This window comes from Triturus cristatus, chromosome 4_1, assembly GCF_964204655.1.
Source record: "Triturus cristatus chromosome 4_1, aTriCri1.1, whole genome shotgun sequence".
NCBI classification, from domain to species: Eukaryota; Metazoa; Chordata; class Amphibia; order Caudata; family Salamandridae; genus Triturus; species Triturus cristatus.
In genome coordinates, this window is record NC_140585.1 from 1,212,093,784 (window position 1) to 1,212,119,636 (window position 25,853).

The 25,853-nt window shown below is 45.0% G+C and overlaps 1 protein-coding gene across 8 annotated transcripts in view; it reads left to right on the forward strand.

Annotated features, from left to right (window-relative positions):
* SCN8A (sodium voltage-gated channel alpha subunit 8) overlaps positions 1 to 25,853 on the forward strand; it is an 828,048-nt gene that overhangs the window by 688,192 nt on the left and 114,003 nt on the right. For all 8 annotated transcript variants that reach the window (XM_085654551.1, XM_085654553.1, XM_085654556.1 and 5 more), the window contains one exon: positions 8,284 to 8,421. In XM_085654551.1, coding sequence (XP_085510677.1) covers positions 8,284 to 8,421 — 138 coding nt within the window. The remainder of the gene's footprint in view (positions 1 to 8,283; positions 8,422 to 25,853) is intronic.

A 25,853-nucleotide genomic window follows, 5' to 3' on the forward strand; every position in this document is an offset into this window, starting at 1 on the left:
TATTTTGCCATTTTAACCCAAGGACCTTCCAGGGGAGCAGCAGACTCACTAGCCAGCCTGTGAGGAAGAAGGACCCTGCGAGGACCTGTGATCCCCAACTATACACTGACTCACCTTATGACCAGACGAGGGCTGATTCTCTGATGTCAGACTGATCCTGACTAGGATCGCCTTTATTACTCCAGTATTGGAGCTTTCATAGATTCACATGCCTGAATCATTCCCCGTCGTCGAGACGGGAGTCTCCAGTACATAAAAAAGCATTGCTTAGTAGTATAGCAAACTGAAAAAAGGCCTAGGCCCATTTCCCTTTGCAACCCATAACCTTCGTTATGTAAAAAAGGACTAAACTTGTCCCTGAACCAATCAGAGCCTCTCACCCTCTAGAACACTCCTGAGAGAACCTTCTGCCCTTCAGATTTTCAACTGCACGTTGTGCTAGGGAGTCTCCTTTGAGCTCTGCTCAAATTCTACAGTTGGTTCTAGATTGAGGAGAATTTTCAACTGATTTTTCAACTTTTGGAGAATGGCGGATAAGGAGAAGAAGGGCTTGTTTAGGGCCTGTGCCACCTGTTCAAAGAAGAGGTTATATACTGACGATCCTCATAAAGATTGTATATACTGCCTTTACCCACACCACCAGGCGAAGGAGTGTAAGGTATGTCGTACCTTTTCTAATCAGACTCTGAGGGATCGTGAAGGCAGACTGTTAATTTGGCTCCAGAAACTTAAGACCAGGAAGGACGTCGTGTCTAGTGACAGTGATGAGGCGTCAACTGTTTCAAGGAGGTGTCAGAAAAGCGGTAGATCTCCTCAGGCTCATACCTCAGGGGAGAAACCTGAGAAGGCTCTTAAATAGATCACACCTGGGTCTTCAGAGCGCAGTCCCTCAAAATCTCCTCAAATTAAGGAAAAGGAGAGTAAGGGTCATGCTTCAGGGATAAAGCACTCAAAGAAGACAAGTTCAGAGCCTTCAAAATCACCCCTTAAAATTAAACATACGCTTAAAAAGCCAGCTTCTACTTCGCCTGAGGAGAAATTAGAAAAATCTGCATCGTCGACGGGATCGTCGACGAAGAAAGTAGCGTCGTCGACGAAGAAAAGTGAGATCAAGGTCATTATTAAACCTGTACCCTCGTCGACGATGGCATTGTCGACTGCAGTGTTGACGACGAGAGCGTCGACGACGACGACAGTGACGACAACCACAACTACGTCGTCGACGGCAGTGACAACTGCATCGTCGACAACGGCAACGACGGCTACAGTGTCGACTGCGGCATCGTCGACGACAGTTTCGTTGGCGGTTACTATGGCAATCTCGTCGACGGGCTCGTCGACAAGGGAAAAAACCCCAGAAAAATGGGATTTTGCCAGGAAAAGAAGGATTACTCCGGACATTACGTCTCCTAGTAAGGTAACGCCTCTGGTTCCATCCCACTTGCTGGAGGAGGAGGACTCGCAGGATGATAATGAGGGTCCTTTTGGTTATGCTAGTAGCCCCTCTCAGTTACACGTTAAATGTCAGGAAGATGACTGGGAGGATGAGTATGGGGGTTATCAGGACCGCCCCCGACAACATGATCAGGAAGAGATGGTGAGTGTTCCAGCTTCTCTACTGACGGATTTACAGTTCATGTTGGACGACTATAAGAGGAGGCATCCTTTGCTTCATTCTACCCAAAGGATTCCAGTGGCTATGTCGCACTCTGTTCCGTGTGGTTCTAGACACATCTGACGATGAGGAGCAGGAGGAGGGGGAGAGAACAGAACCTAGTAAGGAATGGGATGATTATCTGATTCCGTCCCCTTCATCTCCTTCACCGAGGCTTGTGGACTCCCCTCCGGAGGACATTGGAGGGTTCCAAAATCTGATGGAGAGAGCCGCACAGAGATTTGCGCTCAATATGTCATCGGATAAAGCGGAATGCTTTTTATATGATTTCAAAGAGCTGTTTCGCAAGACGGTTAGATCTCTTCCAATTGTGAGTCATCTATGGGAGGAAGGTCTCAAAGTTATGGAGACGCCGGCAACGGTTACTCCAGTGCTTGCTAGACTGGACAAAAAATACAAAGCGCCTTCGGATGCTCCGGCTTGTTTATTAGACCACCCCAAACCGGACTACGTTATAACTCAAGCGGCGCTACAAAAATCAAGGAATCTGTCTGCTCCAATTTCAGCGCCACCGGACAGAGAGGGTAGGGGCTTCGATAATGCAGGGAAGAGGTTTTCGTCCATGTCTGCCCTTCTGGTCAAGGCGGCAAATGCCCTAGCCATCCTGGGCAGGTATTATAGGCAAATGTGGTGCGACCTATCACCATACATAGACAGCATACCTGAGGCTGACAGACAAGAAGCCAGGAAAATCCTCCAAGAAGGTGAAAGGACTTCGGCTGAAGTCATAGATTGCGCAATGGACATTGCGACCACGGCCTTCAGATCTTTGGGAGGAGCAGCTGTTTTACGCAGACAAGGATGGTTGAGAGCAACATCTTTTAGGCCCCAAGTCCAGAATAAGATCTTGGATCTTCCGTTCAATGGAGAAGATCTGTTTGGGAAGCATGTTGATGAGGCCTTACAGAGTATCAAGAAGGATACGGAAACAGCGAAATCTCTGGGAACATTACAATATAGGAAAGTTCCTTTTCGTGGCTCAAGAGGTAGACGCCAAACCTCTTATAGAGGGGGTTATCAACAAGGCCGGTATTCTTCCTACTCCACATCATCTCAGCCATATCGCCAACAGTATTCACAGAGACAAACAGGAGGTTTTACAAAATCTACTCCTAGAGGTTGAGGAGGTCGCCAAGGGAAAGACACCACCCGGAGGCAATGACAGTCTGGTGACACCTATTCCTCATATGTCGCATATTTCCCTGGGTGGAAGAATTTCCTATCACCTTCAGAATTGGCAGCAAATAACGACGGACCAATGGGTCCTCAACATAATACAATTCGGTCATACTCTAGAGTTTCTGGAAATCCCCCCTTGTACACCACCAAGATATCAAGAGGTCAAGTATTTACATCAGATGCGTCAAGAAATTCGGACAATGCTCCGAAAGGGAGCAATAGAACCGGTACCGAATTCCCAGAGAGGAAGGGGATTTTATTCCCGTTTTTTTCTGATCAAGAAAAACGTTCTTCAATGGCGCCCCATTTTGGATCTCAGAGCCCTAAATACTTACCTCAAGGATCAGACCTTCAGAATGATCTCCCTCCAGGATATTCTGCTGCTATTAAACCCAGGGGATTATATGACCAAACTGGACTTACGAGATGCATATTTTCATATCCCAATCTATCCTTCACATAGGCAGTACCTTCGGTTCGTGGTGGCCGAGGATCATTACCTATTCAAGGTGCTTCCTTTTGGTCTGAAATCAGCCCCGAGAATTTTTACAAAATGCCTGGCTGCAGTGGCAGCGGTTCTAAGGAAACAGAAACGCCAAGTGTTTCCTTACCTCGACGACTGGCTAGTCAAGGTTCCATCAGCAGCGTCAGCCCGGTTGTCAACAGGGGCTTGCGTAGAACTATTTGCCAGATTAGGCCTCACTCTAAATGAGGAGAAGTCAACTCTGCAACCTTCAAGAAATATCACTTTCTTGGGAGCAATTCTAGATACGGAGGTAAACAGAGCGCTCCCCTCCGAGGAAAGACAGCGGGGAATAATATCTCTATCCCAGGCGTTTATGAAAAGAAAGTCTCTTTCAGTACGCAAGTACAAGTCATTGCTGGGAACGATGTCATCTTGCATTCCCCTCGTACCTTTCTGCAGGCTACGGATGCGTCCGTTACAAGAGCAGCTGGATCTTCAGTGGCATCAAGCGACAGGATCCTTCGAAGATATACTCAAAGTGACGCCGATCATGATCCACGCAGCAACATGGTGGACCCGGAATCGAAACATCTCGCAAAGTCTTTCTTTCCTGACTCAACCAGCTCCTTTAGTGGTTACGACAGATGCATCCTTGGAAGGCTGGGGAGCATTCCTTCAGGATCTGCAAGTCAGCGGTCGCTGGAAATTAAAAGAACAGCAATTGTATATCAACCTCTTGGAGCTCAGAGCCGTCCACCTAGCATTGTTGGCGTTCCTGCCAAGGATTCAAGGTGCAGCTGTGTTGTTAAGAACAGACAACACAACAGCAATGCACTATTTGAACAAACAGGGAGGAACAAGATCACTCTCCCTGTCTCGAGAAGCCCAGTTGATATGGGAATGGGCTCTTCGATACGAAGTATCCATTACGGCAGAACATCTTCCAGGGGACCAGAACACCAAGGCGGTTACTCTAAGCAGATTAAAGTCTGTCTGCCACGAATGGGAGATCGACAACGAGGTTTTGAGCAACATCTTCCAAAACTGGGGAACTCCGACAGTAGACCTCTTCGCGACAAGGGAGAACAAGAAATGTCAGTTCTTCGCAAGCTGGCTTCCCCAACGGGGATCTTGGGGGAATGCGTTTTTGATGGCATGGTCAGGCATCTTTGCCTACGCCTTTCCTCCAATTCCTCTCCTGCTGCAGGTTCTTATGAAGATCAAGAAAGAACCATGCAGGATAATCCTGATAGCTCCGTGGTGGCCCAGACAGCATTGGTTTGCGGAGCTTCTCCTACTGTCAGAGGAGCGCCCGATTTGACTGCAGCCGATACCGGCTGTTCTGACGATGTGCCAGGGGGAGGTTCTTCATCCGGATCTGAAATCTCTGCATTTAGCAGCCTGGCTCCTGAATACTGCGAATTTCAACATCTGAACATCCCTACAGAGTGCAGGGAGATTCTATCTAGAGCCAGAACGGATAGTACAAACAAAACATACCGGATGAAGTGGAAGAGGTTCTGTTTATGGTGCAAGAGGTCTAACATTCACCCAGTGCTTTCACAAGCTCACGAGATTATTCCATACATCTTGCTTTTGGCTAAGTCAGGTTTAGCTCATGCATCTATAAAGGTACACCTGGCTGCAATTTCACGCTTCAGAAGAACTGACTCTGGTCCGTCTCTGTGGTCTGCTAGAGTCATCAAACAATTTATGAAAGGATTGTTCCGAGTTTTCCCTCCAATAAAACCTCCACCACCTCTCTGGCAATTGAACGTTGTTCTTTCCCAGTTAATGAAACAGCCCTTTGAGCCAATTCACAGGGCAGAGCTGAAATTTCTTTCGTGGAAAGTTGCGCTTCTCATTGCGCTCACTTCAGCCAGGAGAGTGGGAGAGATTCAGGCTCTCACGGTCCAGGAGCCTTTCTTGCAATTTAAAGAGGACAGAATAATACTCAGGACTAATCCAAGATTTATTCCAAAAGTTCCAACTGACTATCATCTGAACGAACCATTAATTCTCAAAATATTTTTTCCACAACCATCAACAGCTGCGGAAAGAGCTCTCTTTACTCGCTGGATGTCCAGCGTTGTTTGAAGTTCTATTTGCAGAAAACAAAACCTTTCCGCAAGTCTTCACAACTTTTTGTTGCCTTTAGCGCACCCAGAAAGGGTTTCCCTTTGTCAAAAAGGGGTACTGCCAGATGGATTTCCAGTGCCATAGTGTATTGTCATCAGGCAGCTGGTCGACCTTTGAATGCACGAGTCCGTGCACATTCGACAAGAGCAGTCTCCACCTCTACTGCTCTGTTTGCAGGAGTACCGATCCAGGATATCTGCAGGGCGGCGACCTGGACGAGTACGCACACATTCACCAGGCATTACTGCTTGGATGCGGCCACGGAGTGATGTGGCGGTGGGAGAAGCTGTGCTGAGGAACCTTATCCAGTAACGGTGAGCCTTTTCTACCATCCCTCCTTCCTTTATTGTCTACTTTTGCACATTTTATTGTTGTTTATTGTATTGGATGTCATTTGCAAGGGATTTTGGATATGTGGAATTTGGTTTTATAGATACCATCTTTATCACGCTATATATGTTCCCTTGTTTCAGGTTCTGGGTAACAAAAAATGTGCATTTATTTACTGCTCGCTATTCTGATTCAGGCATGTGAATCTATGAAAGCTCCAAAACTGGAGTAAGAAAACAAGTTACTTACCTGTAACTGTAGTTCTCCAGTATTGGACCTTTCATAGATTCACATGCAACCCACCCTCCTCCCCTGAGAGGCTCACCTCGGATTTAGCACAAAGAGTGTTATTGCACAAGTGCACGAACATCTGAGGGGCAGAAGGTTCTATCAGGAGTGTTCTAGAGGGTGAGAGGCTCTGATTGGTTCAGGGACAAGTTTAGTCCTTTTTTACATAACGAAGGTTATGGGTTGCAAAGGAAAATGGGCCTAGGCCTTTTTTCAGTTTGCTATACTACTAAGCAATGCTTTTTTATGTACCGGAGACTCCAGTCTCGACGACGGGGAATGATTCAGGCATGTGAATCTATGAAAGGTCCAATACTGGAGAACTACAGTTACAGGTAAGTAACTTGTTTTCTTCTTTCCTATGCTTCTTCCTCAGACCACCTCTCCCCAATATCTGGTTCTAGACTGAAAGACTGAGCACACACTTTGTCTGTGGGGAGGATGGGATATTGCTCTTTTGCCTGAGACCTACCTCAGACTTGCCCTATGATATAGAAAAGGGGGAGATAAGGTGAGCACAGGAGATACCCTGGCTGAGGTACATTGACCCTGTGCCAGAGACTGAGTACCTGCATGTTGTAATGTGTAGCATCGCGTTTTAAAGTATATTAAAGTACTTTTAAAAAAGTCAAGCTGTGGGCTGGGCCATCAGCTATTATACTGTTCAGTGTTTGTTGAATGCTGAGCTTGTTGTACCCCACACTTCACTCTCTGAGACTATTGTGACTACTCGCCATTGCTAGTTGAGAGTCGAGCTCTGAAAGGATTGTACTTGGCCCATTTTGCAAAGCCATGGTAGGACGGACTACGAGACATCAGAGGTAAACGACAAATTATGCACCATTGATTAAAGACAAAAACGAATTTTGTTGCTAACTAATGGTGCATCACTTGTGTAATATACTCTAAAAGCTTTCTGTGATTGCTAGACTCATCAGGTTCATCAGTTTGTTATTGGAACCCAGATTTATGAGTAGTGTTAATTCACAATAGGAAGCTGGAGTTATTTTTCTGTTGTGCACTAAGTGAATACTGTGTCATGTCTTTTAGGATAGTCCTGTCATGTATGCCTCCTTTTTTTACATACATTATCCCATCCACATGACAATAACGGTTCTGAACAGGTGACCTTTTACCTAGTAGCTTGTTCTTGTCTCTTCGACACGAGGCTCTTAGTATTCTACCATAATCCCTGTACCTGACGTACATAAACATGTTCTCAGGCATGGCATAATTATTCTGTATAACGGTCACCCCTTTTTTTTTTCATCCTTGGCCATCAGCCCGCTGTGCATGATCGCATTTGTTTGGAAAAATTATTATTTTTTTTTTTTTAAACATATCAATTCTAGAAGAAACCCTGGAATGACCACTCTAGTATATAAGATCCTTAACCCCCCCCCTGCAAATTAGAGGAGAATTCCTTATAAGCTGACAAGGGGTCCTGCATCCTGAATCTTTGACACGCAGCGGTCTGACATCCCTTGCGGGGACTAATCCTCGAAGCAGAGACGGGGTCCTTCATTCTCAACCATCAGGTGAGGGGGGTGGTTCTACCCTAAGGGGTTTCTTGGCTACATACATACATACATATACATGCTACACATACAGATCTAGGCTAGGTACATTTAGGCAAATTACTTAGGGTGCACATTTTAGGGATATGCAAGTCCTACTGTTTTTATCTGAACTGCTTACGTTCATCTTATTAGCACTATGGTAGAAATGTATCTACTATTTACTATATTGGTACTTGCAATTTCTTTCATATGCTTTTGTCTCCTGATTGTCGCAGCAAATATGTTTTACCCGAGACTGATGCTGGACCAATAAATACTTATTAAAAAGTTCTAATCGCCATCCTGTGTATTTTCTGAGAATATGTGCGCACAAGTGACTGAGCGCAAAGTACTGTCGTGTTTTCCATGATCCCTGAGGAATCAGGGTTGTCATGTTCAGTGGTTGCCAGAAACTACCTACACCAGTGTAAGATACAGGGGGGTGGTAGTGGCACTGTAGAGTTAGCTGGTCTAGCGGCTGACATATCCTGTGGGGGTGTCCGGAAGTGGTTTGGACACCAAGCCCTCAGTTTAGGTCATCCAAAACGCGCAGGTCCTGGGGATTCCCAGGAACTACAAGACAACGGGTATTGCGTATCATCATTTAGAGCTATGTTTAACTGCTGCATTTTTTGTCTCCTGTTAAGGTACATCAACAACCGAAGTACGAGGACAATATATACATGTACATGTACTTTGTGATCTTCATCATCTTCGGATCGTTCTTCACCCTCAATCTTTTCATTGGTGTCATCATTGATAACTTCAATCAACAAAAGAAAAAGATAAGTCCACTTTTTTTATTAGCCTACGGTTGGACTTTGTTGTAGGATGCCAAACAAATATTGTCAAGGTACTTGAGTCTACCTGATAGTTCAATTAATCCTGTCCTGTTTCAGCAATTTTAATTAATGTGACACGGTTTCATTGCATGTAAAAATGTAGTTATAGTATGCATTTGTTATAATTTATTAATGAACTCTTGTGTGCTGATAGAAAGTTGGTTATACCATGAAACAGAGGAGCAAGAACTTGTTAGGCATGGTTTATTTGGATATGTGGTAGAGGACACATCTCCAGACAATCATTACTCTAGCCTACCTTACTTGCAAAGGGGTCGTAGTTCATGACGAAACATTCACAGTGACGGTGTGATGAGATACTGACACGTACGTACTTAAAACGCATTTTGGCAAATTACCTTAAGTGTGTACAAGATTGTCAAAACCAAAAATGGGAGATTGCGTTTCTGGCACCCACTCCGACAACTGCACAGATCCCCTGATTAACTAAAGTGGCTTACAGAATTTGGGGGAGCTAGCGTCAGATTGCTTGTTGCCTTTAAATCTTCTTCATAAGTACACAAAACCCCATGCGCACACAGTTTCTGTATATTAATTTATTCACTATGACTGTCCAATACAGGAATGGATTCCTGCCGAATGTTGTTTGCCTCCTTTGCTCTTTTGCACAAAGCAATAGTTAGGATGTGCTCCAAAGGTTCAATGTTAACATATTCAGAAGGATTTCATTGATTTATATTTATACTTTGCTAAGGTACAAGCATAATTGATGAAGTTTAACAACACAAATGATTAGAAATAACACCTGCATGTTGTGCATGTGCACTAGAAGGCATATCAGGCTCCTAAAATCACATACAGGACTTGGGAGTGAAGACGTGCACAGTATCCCTAATGAATATGGGTTGTGGTGCAATGGGGGCACATGCCCACATCCACCTCATCCACCTCATCTTCACAAGTTTACATTTTAAAACTGCTCAATGCAAAGTAACTTTCTTGTTGATGCTTCAGTGGATTTTGCAGTCACAACTCAGTGGAGCTAGCAAGGAATTGGTCAGTTGAGAAAATTAACGTTCTCCATCACGAGTTGTACATTATTATTCATAAACAATGACTATCTTGAGCTAGATGAGGATACCATTGCATCTATTCAAGATAAATCTGTTTTCAAAATCTAAATAACAAATGCCGTTTGGATTTGTTTTACATGGGTAATTTTCATGTAAACTGGAAGTAAATACAGTGATGCAGCTTTTTTGTTTCAACTGCTTATATTTGATTAAAAAAAAAGAAAAACATTAGTAATATGCAGACAAGCATAAAGAGGGAATAGAAGTGTCACTTTAAAAGTCACCCACAATCCTTTGTTGTGATTAGCAGTCATTTTTTGTATGTAACGCAAGAATCGCTGAAGTCTGGGGTACTACTTCTTCAGTCCAGCAGTTTTTACATCTTTTTTTATGTCGTTTTTTAAAATTTCTCCCATATTTTTTATAGCGCCCCTTTTGTGTCCTGTGGAGAGAAAGCTGCTAGTCTCCCTCCTCTGCTTTCCCAGTGGCCATATCGTAATTTTTTTAAATAGGTGTCTCCTGTGGTAGGAAAATATCAACGAATTATAACCATGCAGCTTGCATTCTTTTCTGCGGTAGAGTCCCACTGTAAGAAATTGTCTCGTTGTTATAAGACTGAGAACCAGGGAAAGAATTCTACTTAAGACTAATCTGGTGGGTTTTTAAGAATAATCTTTCTTTTGGAGAATTCAGCATACTAGCCCAGAAATTGATCCAGGAAGGAGCACAATCCCACTAACCGTCTTACAAGCATATACTTTATTAGTCTCTTCATGTGTGTCAATCTAGTCAGCATTGTCACCATCACATTCATCAACATTGAGTTGCTCGTTAATTACTTTTTTAACATTGTGATTCTCCTGTTGATTGAATCCTAATATTGACACTTACAGCTCCAAAGCCTTCAGTGTGGAAGGCTTGGTGTCTCGGATTGTGACATTGATACATTCACTGAGGCCCGCAGAAAAATTAACCAACAATATGGTGGACACCTTCTACACTCATGATACCCTAGGTTTAGTACTCTACATTGTTTGAACCCGATGCCAAGAGCAGTTTTGAGGCCAGCCTCAACTGGTTCTAGGCCTCAGATTTTGAATATCCTAACTGAACTTTGGAATCATTCCATGCCTAAAATAGCAGATAGAAGACTGTGTTATATTCCAGAAATTTTACACTAAGTAAGGAGGAACCACCCATTTCAACCATGTTGGACTTTCATGGTCAAAACACCCTACACGTAGGCCATGTGCAGATTCCATTTTGCAGGAGAACAAACTTCGATTCTTCACGTTCCTCTGCAATAGTTCATGTGAACCCTTCCCGTGTTAACCTCCTGACCTTTACAGGTATAATAATGACAGCAGCTGCGAAACTCAAAATTCTCCATCATTAGATTATTGATGTTCAAAACTCACCTCTGAGTGAGATCCTGAACAAAAGGAAAATCTCTTCTGAATGTATATATATATTTATATATAAGTTCTCTTGTTCTGCCCACAATACAAAGTAACAAGATGCGGCACACCAGAAGACAGCACAATGATTTATTGTGCAGCAAATAAAGGACGGCGTGTTTCGGCGTTAAACTGTGCCTCATCTCAGCCATATCAAATTAATATATTCAATTGTAGTTACCAGGACCACAATATCCAAAATGCACCAGAACTGCCGTTTTTCACTCACTTGTTACTTCAATGTCGATTTTTGCAAAAATTCAAACTTGCTTTCACTGTGTACCCCATACATCCAAAATGCCTTTAAAAGGAACAGTTCCATCATATGGCTGAATCAAGGGGGGTCACATTGAATGTCAAGTAAATTCTGCTACCACCAAGTTATTAAACAATTGTATTTGTTACCTTCCACAGCGACACTCATAAGCACGAAGTGCACGGGACAATCCCTTTGCAAACCCTGGCCGTCTCAGTGTTCATCTCTCAAGTCTTGGCGGGCCTCTCAGTGTGGCCCTTCCATCATTACTTCGAAGACGTTCAATTCCACAGCCGGCGGGCACTCCTCGACGATAAATCCAAACAAAGATCCGGCAACAGGAGCGCCTCCGCCTTACGGGTCGGGGCCCATCACAGGTGTGCCAGACACCTCCAAAATACAGAATAGAGACACCTACTACCACTTTAAATCGAAACTGTGGACACTGGTCCTTCTTCAATGTTTAAAGTCACGTTGATAAAAGCCAACAAACCCACCTAGAGAACATTGCATATGATTAAGCCTTGTGGGAGGCGAAACGCGTAATGCTTGGTTCGAGGCATGTGGGCTGCTGAATTCATATCTGTGCATAGATCGCCGCCTAGTGTGGGGTCCGGATGTTTGCACGTTGTTGTCCTGGAAGAGTCTTCGAAGTATCCTGAGATAGGTGACTCCTCCCCTGGACCACAGTGCGCATGGGCATCCTCTCCATCCTCAGATTGTTTTTTTCCGCCATTGGGTTCGGATGTGCTTATCTTGACTCAAGTTAGGAAAATTTAGTTTCAGGCCAAAAGGCCTTTAGTTTTCGTCGGTACTGTTCCCGCTCGGTATCGACAGCTTACTTGCTAGTTTAGCAACCTTATCAACTTTTTTCGGATCCGTTTAATCCGACCATCGACCTTACATCGACGATGGAATCGAGGACCCCTTTCAAACGGTGTCCTGTTTGCCACGCCAAATATCCACATACCGACGTCCACCCGGTGTGCAACAAATGCCTCTCTCCGGATCACGACGAATCGAAATGTATGGCCTGTGCCCGGTTCCGATCCAAGAAGACTCTCCGGAATCGACGAGCAGCGAGATTAGAAGCGCAGCAATCGGCACCGGCCCCGACCAACATCTTCAGCACCGAGGACGAAGATGTTGAAAGCTTGGAAAACATAAACTCCAGCCCCGCTTCCGAACACGATTCCCGATCGGAAGACGCCGATGAAGAGCTTTTTCACAGGGAAGAAGCCGACGATGAGGTAGAGGACTACGATGAGGCCTTCGGGGCCGAAGAAGATAGCTCTGGTGAAGAGCAGGGCCTACCCGTCCAAACGGAGGCTATTAAAATGCGTCAGTCTACGGCTCCGGTCGAGGGATCGCCTTCGGGCCTTACCCGAGATCAATCCCGCAGTTCTTCGGCCCCGCCCTCTGGCCCGGCCTCGAACATCCAGCGAGAGCCATTATTACCGAAAAAGACTGGTTTCCCTTCAACGAAACCGAAACCAATCGTCGCACCGGTTCAACAGAAACCGAAAGTGAAACTGGCACTGGTCGGCTCGAAGACCTCCACTCCTTCGACGACAGCCAAAATCATCGGCTCCGAACGCACCAAAAGGGATTTCGGCGCCGAACTCGCTGCAGCGGATGTCGGCACCGATCCAAAAAGGAAGGCCATCGGTACCACCAAAGCGCCTCGGCCCCCGGCACCGAAGCAATCGGCCCCGACCACCAAGGTTAAAATGGCCGCTCCATCGGAATCCACTTCGAAGGCAGCGACTACGGTCCAGTCATCGACGCCGTCGACCGCTACTACCTCTCCTCGACTCGATGACCCTGTGGCTCCGAAGAAGTCCACGCCTACCTCTACAGAACCACTCGGCACCAAAGAACCGTCGGCGTTCTCGGTGCGACAAGTTGCAGCGTCCTTGCAACGTATCAGAGAACAGGCAGCCCTCCAGTCCACGTCGGGCTCCGAGCCGAAAAAGGCTTCAAAGGCACCTTCGACACCAACCAACATCACTTTTGGTTTGCCGCCGTCCACAGCGCCAAAACTATTCGAGATCCGAACACGTGTCACCCAGACAAGCTCCCCATCTACTGGACACTCTCCTACGGGGCCTTCACCGTCCCAATTCATCGACGCCGACACCGGCAGGCTCATGCTCCGAAAACGGAAAATCACTTCCGACCAGGCTTTGGACACTTACAGAATCCCTCTAAAGCAGAAACTGCCAGCAGAATCGGAACCAGTTCTATATGAACGCCTCCACACCTCCTATCCAGATCCCCAGTCCTTTTCTCCGACGCCCTCCGACACGGACGCAATGGAGGATTACATGGGTGATGACACCACCTACCCCAGGGATATAGATCCTGAGGAGCAGCAGGACCCAGATCAAGCTTGGGATGACCCTGCAGACCCGGGTGCCACTACAGATACCCAGGACACGCAGCTTTATGGCGCCAAAACATCTCCCACCGAGGACACTGCTGCCTTCAATGCCCTCATTGAACGTGCTGCAGCCAATCATGGAGTGCAACTCCACTCAGACACAATTGAGGATGATTTCTTAGTGGACACGTTCGCCTCCTCAGAGAGGACTGTCAAGACTCTGCCCATGTTAAAAGGTGTCCTCAAGCCAGCAAAGGACATTTTCAAGGAAACAACCAGGGCACAGGTGATAAACCCCAGGATCGAGAAAAAATACAAGCCTGTGCCCGGGGACCCTATGTACATTAGAGGCCAGTTACCTCTGGACTCCATCGTGGTTGCTAACGCTCGCAAACGAGCGCACTCGCAGACAACTGGTGATGCTCCTCCCCCGGACAAGGAGTCCAAGGTGCTGGAGACCTCCGGAAAAAGGATTGCAGCCCAGGCAGCAAACATCTGGCGCATTGCCAATACACAGGCGCTCCTGGCTCGCTACGATCGCTCACACTATGACACGTTGGAGTCACTACTCCCAACATCTACCAGACAAGTACAAAGAGGCAGCGGAGCTCCTCATCAGAGAGGGACAACTTCTCACAAACGCATCCATTAAGTGTGCACTGGATGCCGCCGACACAGCTGCGAGGGCAATAAACACCAGGGTCATGCTACGACGACACGCTTGGTTAAGAATCTCCAGATTCAAACCTGAGGTTCAAAATAACATCATCAATCAGCCTGTTAACCCCGACTACTTATTCGGACCAGAAGTTGACACCACCCTAGAAAAGATCAAAAAGGACACAGACACTGCAAAGTCAATGGGGGCTCTGCAAACGCAGACATTTCGTAGTGGCTCCTTTCGTCGCCCCGGAAATAAGGGAGCGGCTAGAGGACAGGGGTCACAGCAAACATACAATAAAGGGGGCACACAGAGTACCTACGATAAAAACACCAGAGGTGGATATCGTGGCTCCAGCACCAAGGGCAGAGGATGCGGTTACGGCAACACCAGGTCCTCACCCAAGAACAAACAGTGACGCCCTCTCCCTTCCCCCCGACCACATAACACCTGTCGGGGGGAGACTCCAGCGGTTCCTGTCCACGTGGAATACCATCACCACGGACAGGTGGGTCAGGGATGTTATCCAACACGATTACTGTCTCGAATTAACCTCCACTCCACCCACAATACCGCCAAAGCACCGTCCTATGTCCTCAGAGCACTTAGCATTATTGCAGCAGGAAGTGCTAAGTATGCTGCAAAAAGGTGCAATAGAGGTCGTGCCCGTCCACCAGCAAGGGACAGGGGTGTACTCTCTGTATTTCTTAATACCAAAGAAGGACGGGTCACTCAGACCTATACTAGACCTGAGACCCCTCAACCACTACATTCTCTCAGAGCATTTCCATATGCTCACCCTACAGCAGGTTCTCCCGCTGCTCAGACAGGGAGACTTCCTAGCCACACTAGACCTCAAAGATGCGTACTTCCACATCCCCATACACCCGTCACACAGGAAATATCTCCGGTTCACTATTCAGGGGCAGCACTACCAATTCAAAGTCCTCCCCTTCGGTGTGACAACAGCACCCAGAGATTTCACCAAGTGCCTAGCTACAGTGGCTGCACATCTACGGAGACAACACATTCACGTCTACCCTTACCTGGACGACTGGCTTGTTCAGGCAAAGTCAGCCCAGCAATGTGCCAACCACATGTCCCTCACCATCCACCTTCTTCACAGCCTGGGATTCTCACTAAATTACCCAAAATCACATCTCCAACCCGCACACGTACAACAGTACCTAGGTGCGACCATAGACACTCTGGCAGCCACAGCTCAGCCAAATTTAGTGAGGATCAACAGCATGCAGATGCTGCTTTCAAAGTTCAAACCTCAACACTCCCTTCCTGCGCGGGTGTTCATGCAGTTGATAGGCATGATGGCCTCCTGCATTTTCATAGTCCCACACGCGAGACTACATATGCGCCCGCTTCAAGAGTGTTTAGCACGTCAATGGAATCAGGCTCAAGGGCAATTAAAAGACCTAGTGTTGGTGAGCGGTCGGGCATACAACTCTCTGCATTGGTGGAATCCACAAAACCTTTGCAAGGGCCGACCGTTCCAAGAGCCTGTTCCACAAATAATACTGACGGCGGACGCGTCTCTCCAGGGATGGGGAGCTGATGTACTCAATTACACAGTGCAGGGACTATGGACAATACAACAAAAGAAGATGCACATCAACCTTCTAGAACTGATGGCAATCTTCCTGGCAATGAAAGCATTCAAGGTACACTTGTGCAACAAAGTCGTGTTGATCCGGACGGACAACATGACTGCCATGTACTACATACAGAAGCAGGGAGGAACACACTCTCCACAGTTGTCTCATCTGGCTCAGAGCATGTGGAAGTGGGCCATTCAGAGGAACATATTCCTCATGGCGGAACACCTCCCCGGCAAGGACAACCAGATGGCGGATCTGCTCAGCAGACACAGCCACCAGATGCACGAGTGGGAGCTACATCCGTCAGTACTCCAACCGTACTTCCAACAGTGGGGTCATCCAGACATAGACCTATTCGCCACAAGGGAAAACGCAAAATGCCAAAGCTTTGCCGCCAGGTTCCCACATCCACAGTCGCAGGGCAATGCGATACGGATGAACTGGTCCGGCAGATTTGCGTACGCTTTTCCCCCAGCGCCATTGATGCCGCTGGTGGCACGCAAACTGCGACAGCACTCACTGACGCTCATCCTAGTTGCTCCCACATGGGCGCGCAAGCCATGGTACACCACCTTTCTAGAACTTTCCGTGGTGCCGCATCAAAGGCTTCGGATCAAACCTGCACTCTTAACGCAGAACCATGGCGAAATTCAGCACCCTGATCCGCAACAGCTGAACCTGGCAATCTGGCTCCTGAAGTCTTAGAGTTTGGCTACCTAAACCTGCCACCTGACTGTATGGAGATCATTAAGGAGGCCAGGAGACCCACTACCAGAGCCTGCTATGCAGCTAAATGGAAAAGGTTTGTCATCTACTGCAACAACAATGACATTAACCCGCTAGACGCATCCATTCAAAATATAATCTGTTACCTCCTACACCTATACCGATGCAATCTGGCATACACCTCAATACGTATCCATTTGACCGCAATAGCAGCCTATCTCCAGAACAGGCAGCACCTCTCCTTGTTCAGAGTGCCTGCCATCAAAGCTTTCTTGGAGGGACTTAAACGAGTAATTCCCCCAAGACACCCACCAGCACCGGTGTGGAACCTCAACCTGGTCCTCACCCGACTAATGGGTCCACCCTTCGAACCTCTCCACTCATGTGAGATTCAATTCCTCACCTGGAAAGTAGCTTTCCTAGTGGCAATCACTTCGTTAAGAAGAGTTAGTGAACTCCAGGCACTAACCATTCAAGAGCCATTCATACAGGTTCACGCAAACAAGGTCGTACTTCGTACCAACCCCAAATTCATGCCTAAAGTAATATCACAGTTCCACATGAATCAAACTATAGAACTGGCTGTTTTCTTCCAAAATCCACAAAACGTAGCAGAGAGAATGCTCTATACACTAGATGTAAAAAGAGCCCTCATGTACTATATAGACAGAACTAAAGTCTTTAGGAAGACAAAACAACTTTTCGTTGCCTTTTCCCCACAACACAAGGGCAACGCCATTTCCAAAGCAGGTATAGCAAGATGGATCGTTAAATGTATTCAAATTTGCTATCAAAAGGCTAAACTCACATTAACGATTCCCCCACGAGCCCATTCAACACGTAAGTTAGGGGCGTCCATGGCTTTCCTGGGAAACATTCCTTTACAGGAAATATGTAGAGCAGCCACATGGTCCACTATACATACATTTACCAAACACTACTGTGTAGATGTACATTCAAAACAGCAGGCAGCTGTAGGACAGGCTGTTCTCAGAAATCTTTTTCAGACCGCTGCAGCTGACACTGGTGGCCGCCGCTAATAGGCGGTACTGCTATTTATTCTATGCACAGATATGAATTCAGCAGCCCACATGCCTCGAACTGAATATGCTACTTACCAGTATGCATCTGTTCTTGGCATGTAGGGCTGCTGACATTCATATCGCCCACCCTCCTCCCCGGCGCCTGTAGCAGCTGCAGCTCTCAGAATTACTGTATAGCATGGTCATCACTTTCTGTATCTACTCCATCACTGCCACAATGGCGAAAAACAATCTGAGGATGGAGAGGATGCCCATGCGCACTGTGGTCCAGGGGAGGAGTCACCTATCTCAGGATACTTCGAAGACTCTTCCGGGACAACAACGTGCAAACATCCGGACCCAACACTAGGCGGCGATCTATGCACAGATATGAATGTCAGCAGCCCTACATGCCAAGAACAGATGCATACTGGTAAGTAGCATATTCATTCTACCTCCAAATAAAGAAGAGTGAAAAGCAATGCTGGTGTGGCCTGTCTCACTTTACGGAATGGTACGTGTGTTATATGGATATATATATATAGATATATATATATATCAAAACAAAGTCCTGAACTCCCAAATGCAAGCTGGGGAGTTTAAAGATCAGGTACGGACCTCAATCTATGCACCATGCTGCCGTCCAAGAAAGTACACCAAGCGGTTTGACGTATCAATTCTGACTTTTATTTCATGTTGTCAGACAAGTGTCCGCCTCAGACGCGTTTCGATCGCCTCCGCGATATATATATATATATATTTTTTTTTTCAACACAAACTCCTCAAGGAGACAGAGCACTCTGCGGGTTTCTTTATAATAGGCACTTTTAATATCAATGTACCAGTAGACGCGTTTCAGCAAACAGGCTTTTCTCAATACTGGTTTAGTATGTGTGGTCACATGATTGATTTAAAATACACTTTCATTTTTTCCCATTGGTTCATCATTACATTTCCATGGCAACACGATGTCCAGTGTAAGCACGCAGCCATCTTGGAATGAGTTACCATCCAATTTTTCAATGTAGTCTCACTTGGCTTTTTCACAGCATAAGTAGCTTTTTGACCCTAATGGAATCACGCCGCATGGCTCATTATTTTGCATGATGACTGTGCATTTTTGCATCGTGGGAGCAATGTTTTCTTTGTGTATTAGTGCTTTGTATCCCTCGTAGCCGCAATCCTCATTTTCAAGAAACATCTGCGAAAACGCCGTTCATTGTAGCCGGCGGTTTGACATTTGGTAACGTCTCCTTCACGGCGCATATGCCCCTCGTGGATGCAGCGGTTCTGGCATAAGTAATTTACTTTTCCACCAAATGCCACTCGAATGCCGAACACCATAGACGGGTGCCTCCGTGTCGTGCGAGTAGCTTGCACGCTGTAAATTCAACACCAACTTCTCAAGGAGACGGAGCACTCTGCGGGTTTCTTTATAATAGGCACTTTTAATATCAATGTACCAGTAGACGCGTTTCAGCAAACAGCCTTTCTCAATACTGGTTTAGTATGTGTGGTCACATGATTGATTTAAAATACACTTACATTTTTTCCCATTGGTTCACCTTTACATTTCCATGGCAACACGATATTAAAAGTGCCTATTATAAAGACACCCGCAGAGTGCTCCGTCTCCTTGAGGAGTCTCGGCAGAGTGCTCCTTCTCCTTGAGGAGTTGGTGTTGAATTTACAGTGTGCAAGCTAATCTTAGGCATATCCTCCAGGTGCCAGACTGTATCTGGAAAACTTTTTCCCCACAATTAACTGTCCAGGGCTGCCATGGATCTTCTGTCTTGACTCTACCTGCCAAGTCCAGTATGTGATGACATTGGTCTAAATAAGGTGTCACCTGGCACCCTAGTGTTCCTGTTCTTTGAATGCCTTACCACCACGTGTCCCAAAGGTCTTCAGTATCATTAAAACAATTCCTTAGTGTTGTTCGGCTGCAACTAGATTAAATGTCACCTCCTAATTTAAGATCTCATGTTTAAGCCCTATTGAAAATGTCAAATGAAGATATCCTTCTCCATTCCCCATGTTATCTACTTGTGTTGTCTAGAACCTGCCCATGAACCATTGGCCTGCAACTACTACAAATTCATGCACCCAAAGGTCAACAAGGAGCACAAGTTCAAGTTGCTCTCGGCCAGGGCTAGTAAGGACAACTCTAAATGATGCCTCTCCCCTCCTTCAGGAAAGTTACCAGACAAGAAAAATCCCACATGGGGTCTTCACACAAAAAATGCCACAAGAAGTCCTTTTCAACCTTAATGAAACGGTCCTCTCCCAAAACCATTTGAAGACTCTGATGTGCCATTTCCAAAGACTATTCTCTTTCTCGTGGTCTTTGTGGACAATATCAGCCCTCAAAAAACTTAAACCAGAGTTTGCAGGTCCTTCTACTCTACCATATTGAGGATCCCCTGAACGTAGTGCTGGATATCTTTAGGACTGTACCACATCCCCCTGTGCCAAACTCCAACTATGGGCCAGATCTTTTGGGTTTGGTGATTCCAGTGGCACCCATCCCAATGCCACCCAACTTAATGCCTTCAAAGGCCCTGGACTCAACACTGCTTCTGAGTAAAACATTTTCCTTCAGGTCCATGCATGGTGACATCTCCTATACAGCCCTGGTGCTGGTTGCAGTGCCACCTCTTCCCTCAAAGTTAGCAAAGATTATTTGAGGAACACAAGAACAAATTTGAGCCACCTCGGATGACTTCTTACTAGGTCCCATTTGAGATTTGCTCTCATGTTAAAGCTCTTTTGCCCAGAATCCGACAGCTTGGACATGCCTAACTAAGACTTTAGGTGCGCAGAGGAGACTCTCTTCTCCCACCTTGTAAGTCAACAAGTTGGTGCTGAAATCTGTATTGGCGCCTGAGAAAAACAGTTTTGAGGACCTGGCGGATTTGCACAGCATCAGTGGCCCATGCTGTCCAATCCCAAGTACTTATCAACACACCCCTCTCTGGAGAGTTTGGTGGTTTAGACATCATCAGAAAATGCTGCCTGCACTTATCAGTGCAGGGAGCATTTTCTGATGAGTGAGATACCATAACGTTTTTGCTTCAGACGGCTCAAACCTTGCCAATGCCACGCGCCTCCAAAGCCAGTACATACCACCTTTAGGGAATTGGCAAGGATGGTTGAGCTAAGCCTTCTTGACCACATTAGAAAATCTTTCTCCTGATTTGGTAAGTGATGGTTTGAACAGATTTTTTTTTAACGCAAATATTAATGATTTTCTGAGTTTTAGTAGACTTTACCGTAAAAACATACAATATAAGGGTTGTCACTTACATAATGATTACAGGCACATATCATTGTTTAGGGGCACAATTTTGTAGGATGAAAAAAATTATTGTTAATCAGCTGAAGGGTAAGTGCTCATGTAGGGTGCTATGACCAAACTCTTGCTTTTAGGTCCCATCAGCAGCTCAGCTTAGTTCGAATTTTTCTGCCATTCGGACAGAATCCATTTCTTCGTCTCTCAACTCTGTGAACCCATGGGAGTTACCCAGGCCCCTCGACCGATATCTTCTCACTGGACACCATTCCAAATTATGCCTTCTTTCTTTTATGGTAGCGATAATTGTCTTCTCTGACTTTTCGCTATTGATTAAGGCCTTGTTGGTACCTAGTTACGTCTTTTTCTCTAATCAAGGGCGTAAGTACTCCATACCTTTTGCTTAAAGGATACTTGAAGGTGGTATCCCCTTCAGGTCTCTTCATTTCTCACTGTCCAGAGTATCGTCTGTTTCTCCTCTTATGCAACACACCTCCACAATGGCCACCCTGTGAATCCTCCTACTTCTGTTGTGAGGTGGTACGGGGTTGAGTGGCTGCATCTTCTTCCTTGCTATCACCACTCCACCGATCCTTGATAGTTCTGTATTTCAGGTGAGGTACAACCCCTGTTTTCCAGCTGAGGTCCTGCACCCTTTCCAGTCTAGAGTTCGTAAACACGAAAGAGATGAGTTGTATTCTCATGTCCTTCCCCACCATGACTGCTCCTCCATAGGTACCAGTTAGGAGCTCCACAGGCTGCAGCTAAAAGCCATGCAAAGTCCCACCCTAACTGATCCTCAAATATGTTAAAAATGTAAGATTGAGCTGACACGATGGCTGGGTCCATAGTTACAGTGGTCACAGTTTGCAGGCATACACAAATTCAAACCCCTAAAGTATGAGTGTAAACGAATTACCAGTAGAAAATCCCATATGTGGTTTAATAACATTAATGTGAAGAATATCCTCAAACAAGGCAAGGAGGACCCTCGTCAACTATCTCGAAGCTAAAGGCAATAAATCTCAGTGTTGCAATCAAAGTTAAATCTGGGAAACCCCTACCTGATTATAAAATATCCTGGACTGCTTTCAGATATTCTATTCTAATCTCTATAACCCTACTGAGCTCACCTTGAGGGAGGAGTAACTATCTTAATACCTTGCAACTGCCTTCATTAAGTGAGAACAATAACTTATAGTATAATAAAAGAATCAACACCTCAGAGATAATCGAGGCAATTCAGTCACTAAAACATGGAAATGCACCAAGTGCAGATTGCTCTTGCTTAACTGTACGTATGGAAAAATCTTTTACACACGATTGGGAAACAGGGAGAAGAGCATCTGAAGTCACAATAGAAGTGATTCTCAGAGAGGACAAAGACCCCCTGGAAACCAACAATTAGCTTACCTCTGCAGTCTTTGTAAACTATAAATTTTATGCTAAAGTTTTGTCCTTAAGATTAGAGCAGTTCTTTCTAACATTAATACACATCACAGAGACAAGGCTTGTGAAGGAAGACTTGCATCGTATAATATAAGACTATTTGGTCATGTTTTGGAAAGTCCAAGATATTAGCTTCTCAAAATGTCCATGGCACTTGACCCAGAGAATCATTAGCATAATAATAAAATATACAGAAAAAATGCAATCGAGAAGAATACTCCAAAGAAAAAATAATAACAGAAAGAAAAGAAATTGTCAAAGTGGACCACAGAAATATATGGGGTCACATGTAATCATCACTCTTGAACAGCAATCACCAAAGGGGCACCACCCAGTAAGCTTGCAGAATCTATAAGCATAGAAGAAGTGGTAGATTAGATGTAGCCATAGCTGGGCACAGTAAATAAAGAAGGCTATGGGGATTACTAGTTCGAAAAGGCTAACTTAGGATTCTTGTTAAAAAATGGGAATGTCAACAATGCAGGCTAAAAGCCATGATGGTCCAGACAGGGAAGTGAGCGGACCAAAGTAGCCAGACCAAACAAAGCAGTAGGTGGAAGTGGCTGGCAAGTATATAGCAACTCCAAAGGAGGCAATCTTTGGGGATACATCACACGTGTCCATACATAAATAGATAAAGGCAGCATGTTGTCAGGCACAAACCCGGAATGTTTAACAAGGTTGCAAATGTAATCGATAAGAAATAATGAAATTCCTCATCTGAATTGGGACCTAATTAAACACTATGCAATTTGCAAATCCAGTCTGCTTCATTTTGTCTCAAGGTGAGTTCTCTGTCTCCCCCACTAGGTTTAGGAGGTATGTGATCAATTCCCATGAACCAGATCATATCACAGTGTGCATGTTGCTCCTGCATGTGGAAGGTCAGAGGATATTTCAAGTCCCCATTCCTTATAGTACAAGTGTGTTCCTGAATACGTGATTTTAGTTATCTAATGGTGCTGCCCCTGTCAATCTTATTGCATGGGCAACCCAGAATGTATTTAACAAAATTGGTTTTACAATTTTTGTGGTATTTGATGTCATATACCCTTGCTGTGTTAAGCCAAATGACTTGGTCTTAACTCTTCCTAAGGTACATACATTGTAATTCCTACACATATAGAATCCTTTTACTGTATTGTACAACCATGTGGTTGTTATTTGCGTCACAGTGTAACTGGGAAAAAGCCAGTTCCTGAGTGTTATACCCCTACGATATGTCACCTTGGGTGTCAAGGAGATAATATCCTTCAGTGCAGGTATCTCAGTGAGGAGATTCCAATGTTTTCTACGGATGCCATAAAGACTGCTACTATGTGTATTTTACTGTGTGTTGAATGACAACAGGTATGGTCTTGTTTGTTTTAGTGCCTTTGCTTTGAGGGTGTCACTTCTAGTTACTTTTGCAATTCTTTTCTCAGCCTTTACCAATGTTTTCCCTGCATAACCAAGCCTTAGAAAGCGGTGTTTAGTGTTCTCAATATTTGTGGCAAACGTATCCTTGGAGCTACAGTTTCTTCTAATGCGCACCATTTCACCATAGGTAATATTGTTTAATGCATGCTTGGGGTGTGCACTTGAAGCATAGTGCTCTGTATTTGGTAAAACAAAATGTCAAGGATTTCAATGCGTTCCCTACTGTGATTGATCAATAGACGTACATTGTAAGTGTTGTCATTAAAAAAACTCATGGTTAGCCATAAACTGATCAATCGTTCTATTCAAGAGCATAATAATATCATCTATGTATCTGCCCCAAAATACACCATGCTCAATCCAAGTGGAAGCGAAACGTCCCCATGCATGCTCCCGCTCATACCAGCCCATAAAAAGTCTGGCATAAGCGGGAGCAAACCAAGAACCCATCGCAGTTCCCTGTACCTGGTGATACCACTGGTTATCATGTAGGAGGTATTTTTTGGACAGTACAATGTCCATCATCTCAACCTATACAGTATTGTGTTCAAAGTGATCTGCCATCTTTTGCCCCAGAAATAATTCAACGGCCCAATACCAAACTCTTTTTTGATACAGGTGTATAAGCTAGCCACATCCATGATAACATGTATCATCAGACCATGTCATCTCATCAAATTTGTTTAAGATATCCTTGCTATCCTGGATATATGCTGGTAAATTGTGGACAAATGGTTGTAAAAATGTGTCTACGTACTAAGACAACATTTCTGTTGGTGAGTTAACACCTGAAATAATAGGTCGTCCCCGGGGAAATTATCCCCCCTTATGCATTTTGGGGAGTATCTATATGCAGGGAAACCGAGGTTCCCTAACCATCAGGTAATTGAATTCCTCGTCGGTTATTAAACAACTTTCTCACCAATCTGCCAGCCTCATGTTACTAAAGGAAGTGAGGGGTTTAATGGGATTATGTGTCACCTTGGTATAGCAGGTAATCTTCACAAATTGCTGATTAATCTCCTGCATATAATCCATCTTATCCATTACAACTACATTTCCCCCCTTGTCCGCCTCCAAGATTACAATCGAGAAGTCAGATTGTAATTCCCCCAGAGCTGCTCTTTCTGCCACATTCAAATTGTGAGTAATTCTGTTTGGGGGACAAGGCGTTCAAGTAGTTTGTAAAGGTCCTTAGAGACCTTCTCCCTAAAGATGTCAATATTTTCATGTGTTCCTACGGGTCTAAACTTGGAACGTGTTTTCAAACCACTGTCAATAAAAACATTTTCTGTGATGTTGAGTTCAGCTCTCAAAGATATTTACATTTGTAGGTATATCATCTTGTAAGGACAACAACAGATTTTGGTCATGTAAGTCAGATACAGTTTGAATTGGGGAAGGTTGAGATGTAACAGCCTGAACAGATTGAAAAGGATTGCGATTTAAGTGATCTTTTAGTTTTAATGGTCGAACAAATGTGTACAATTCAAAAAAAATATCAACATCATTCCCATACTGGGTTGGACACAACCCCAGCCCTTACTGAGTACTTTTAATTCATTTTCAGGCAAAATTCGATTAGAGAGGTTAAGTATAGTTAATTCTTGTGTATCCACATTCATAACACCCTCTAATTGGATGCCCACATTCCCACCAAATGCCCGAGTTTGTCTAGCTAGCTCTTCTTGGACCTTGTTGTTACTCCCTGTGTACAGTTGTTTTAGTTTTTGCCATCTCCTCCCGCCCCTTCTTGTCTTTGGTTCTTTCTTGTGGTTTTTACACTTAGTCTTAGTCTCTCCATCTCCACAAAAAAATTGGATTGAATATCTGGTCTTGAGACACCTGGTGTGTCTTCAGTCGAAACAGAGCTTGCCACAGATGTTAGGAAACTATTACTACTCGCAGAACCCAACTCTAGTGATTCCTCCCAGGATCTCTCTCCATCTCCTTGTGCCTTCATGTTATCATATTTGTGTGCAAAAGTGTATATTCTGCCTATCATCCCTTCTTATTTTTCTGACCTTCTTATCTCGTAAGTAGAGTTGGTGACCCTCCAATTC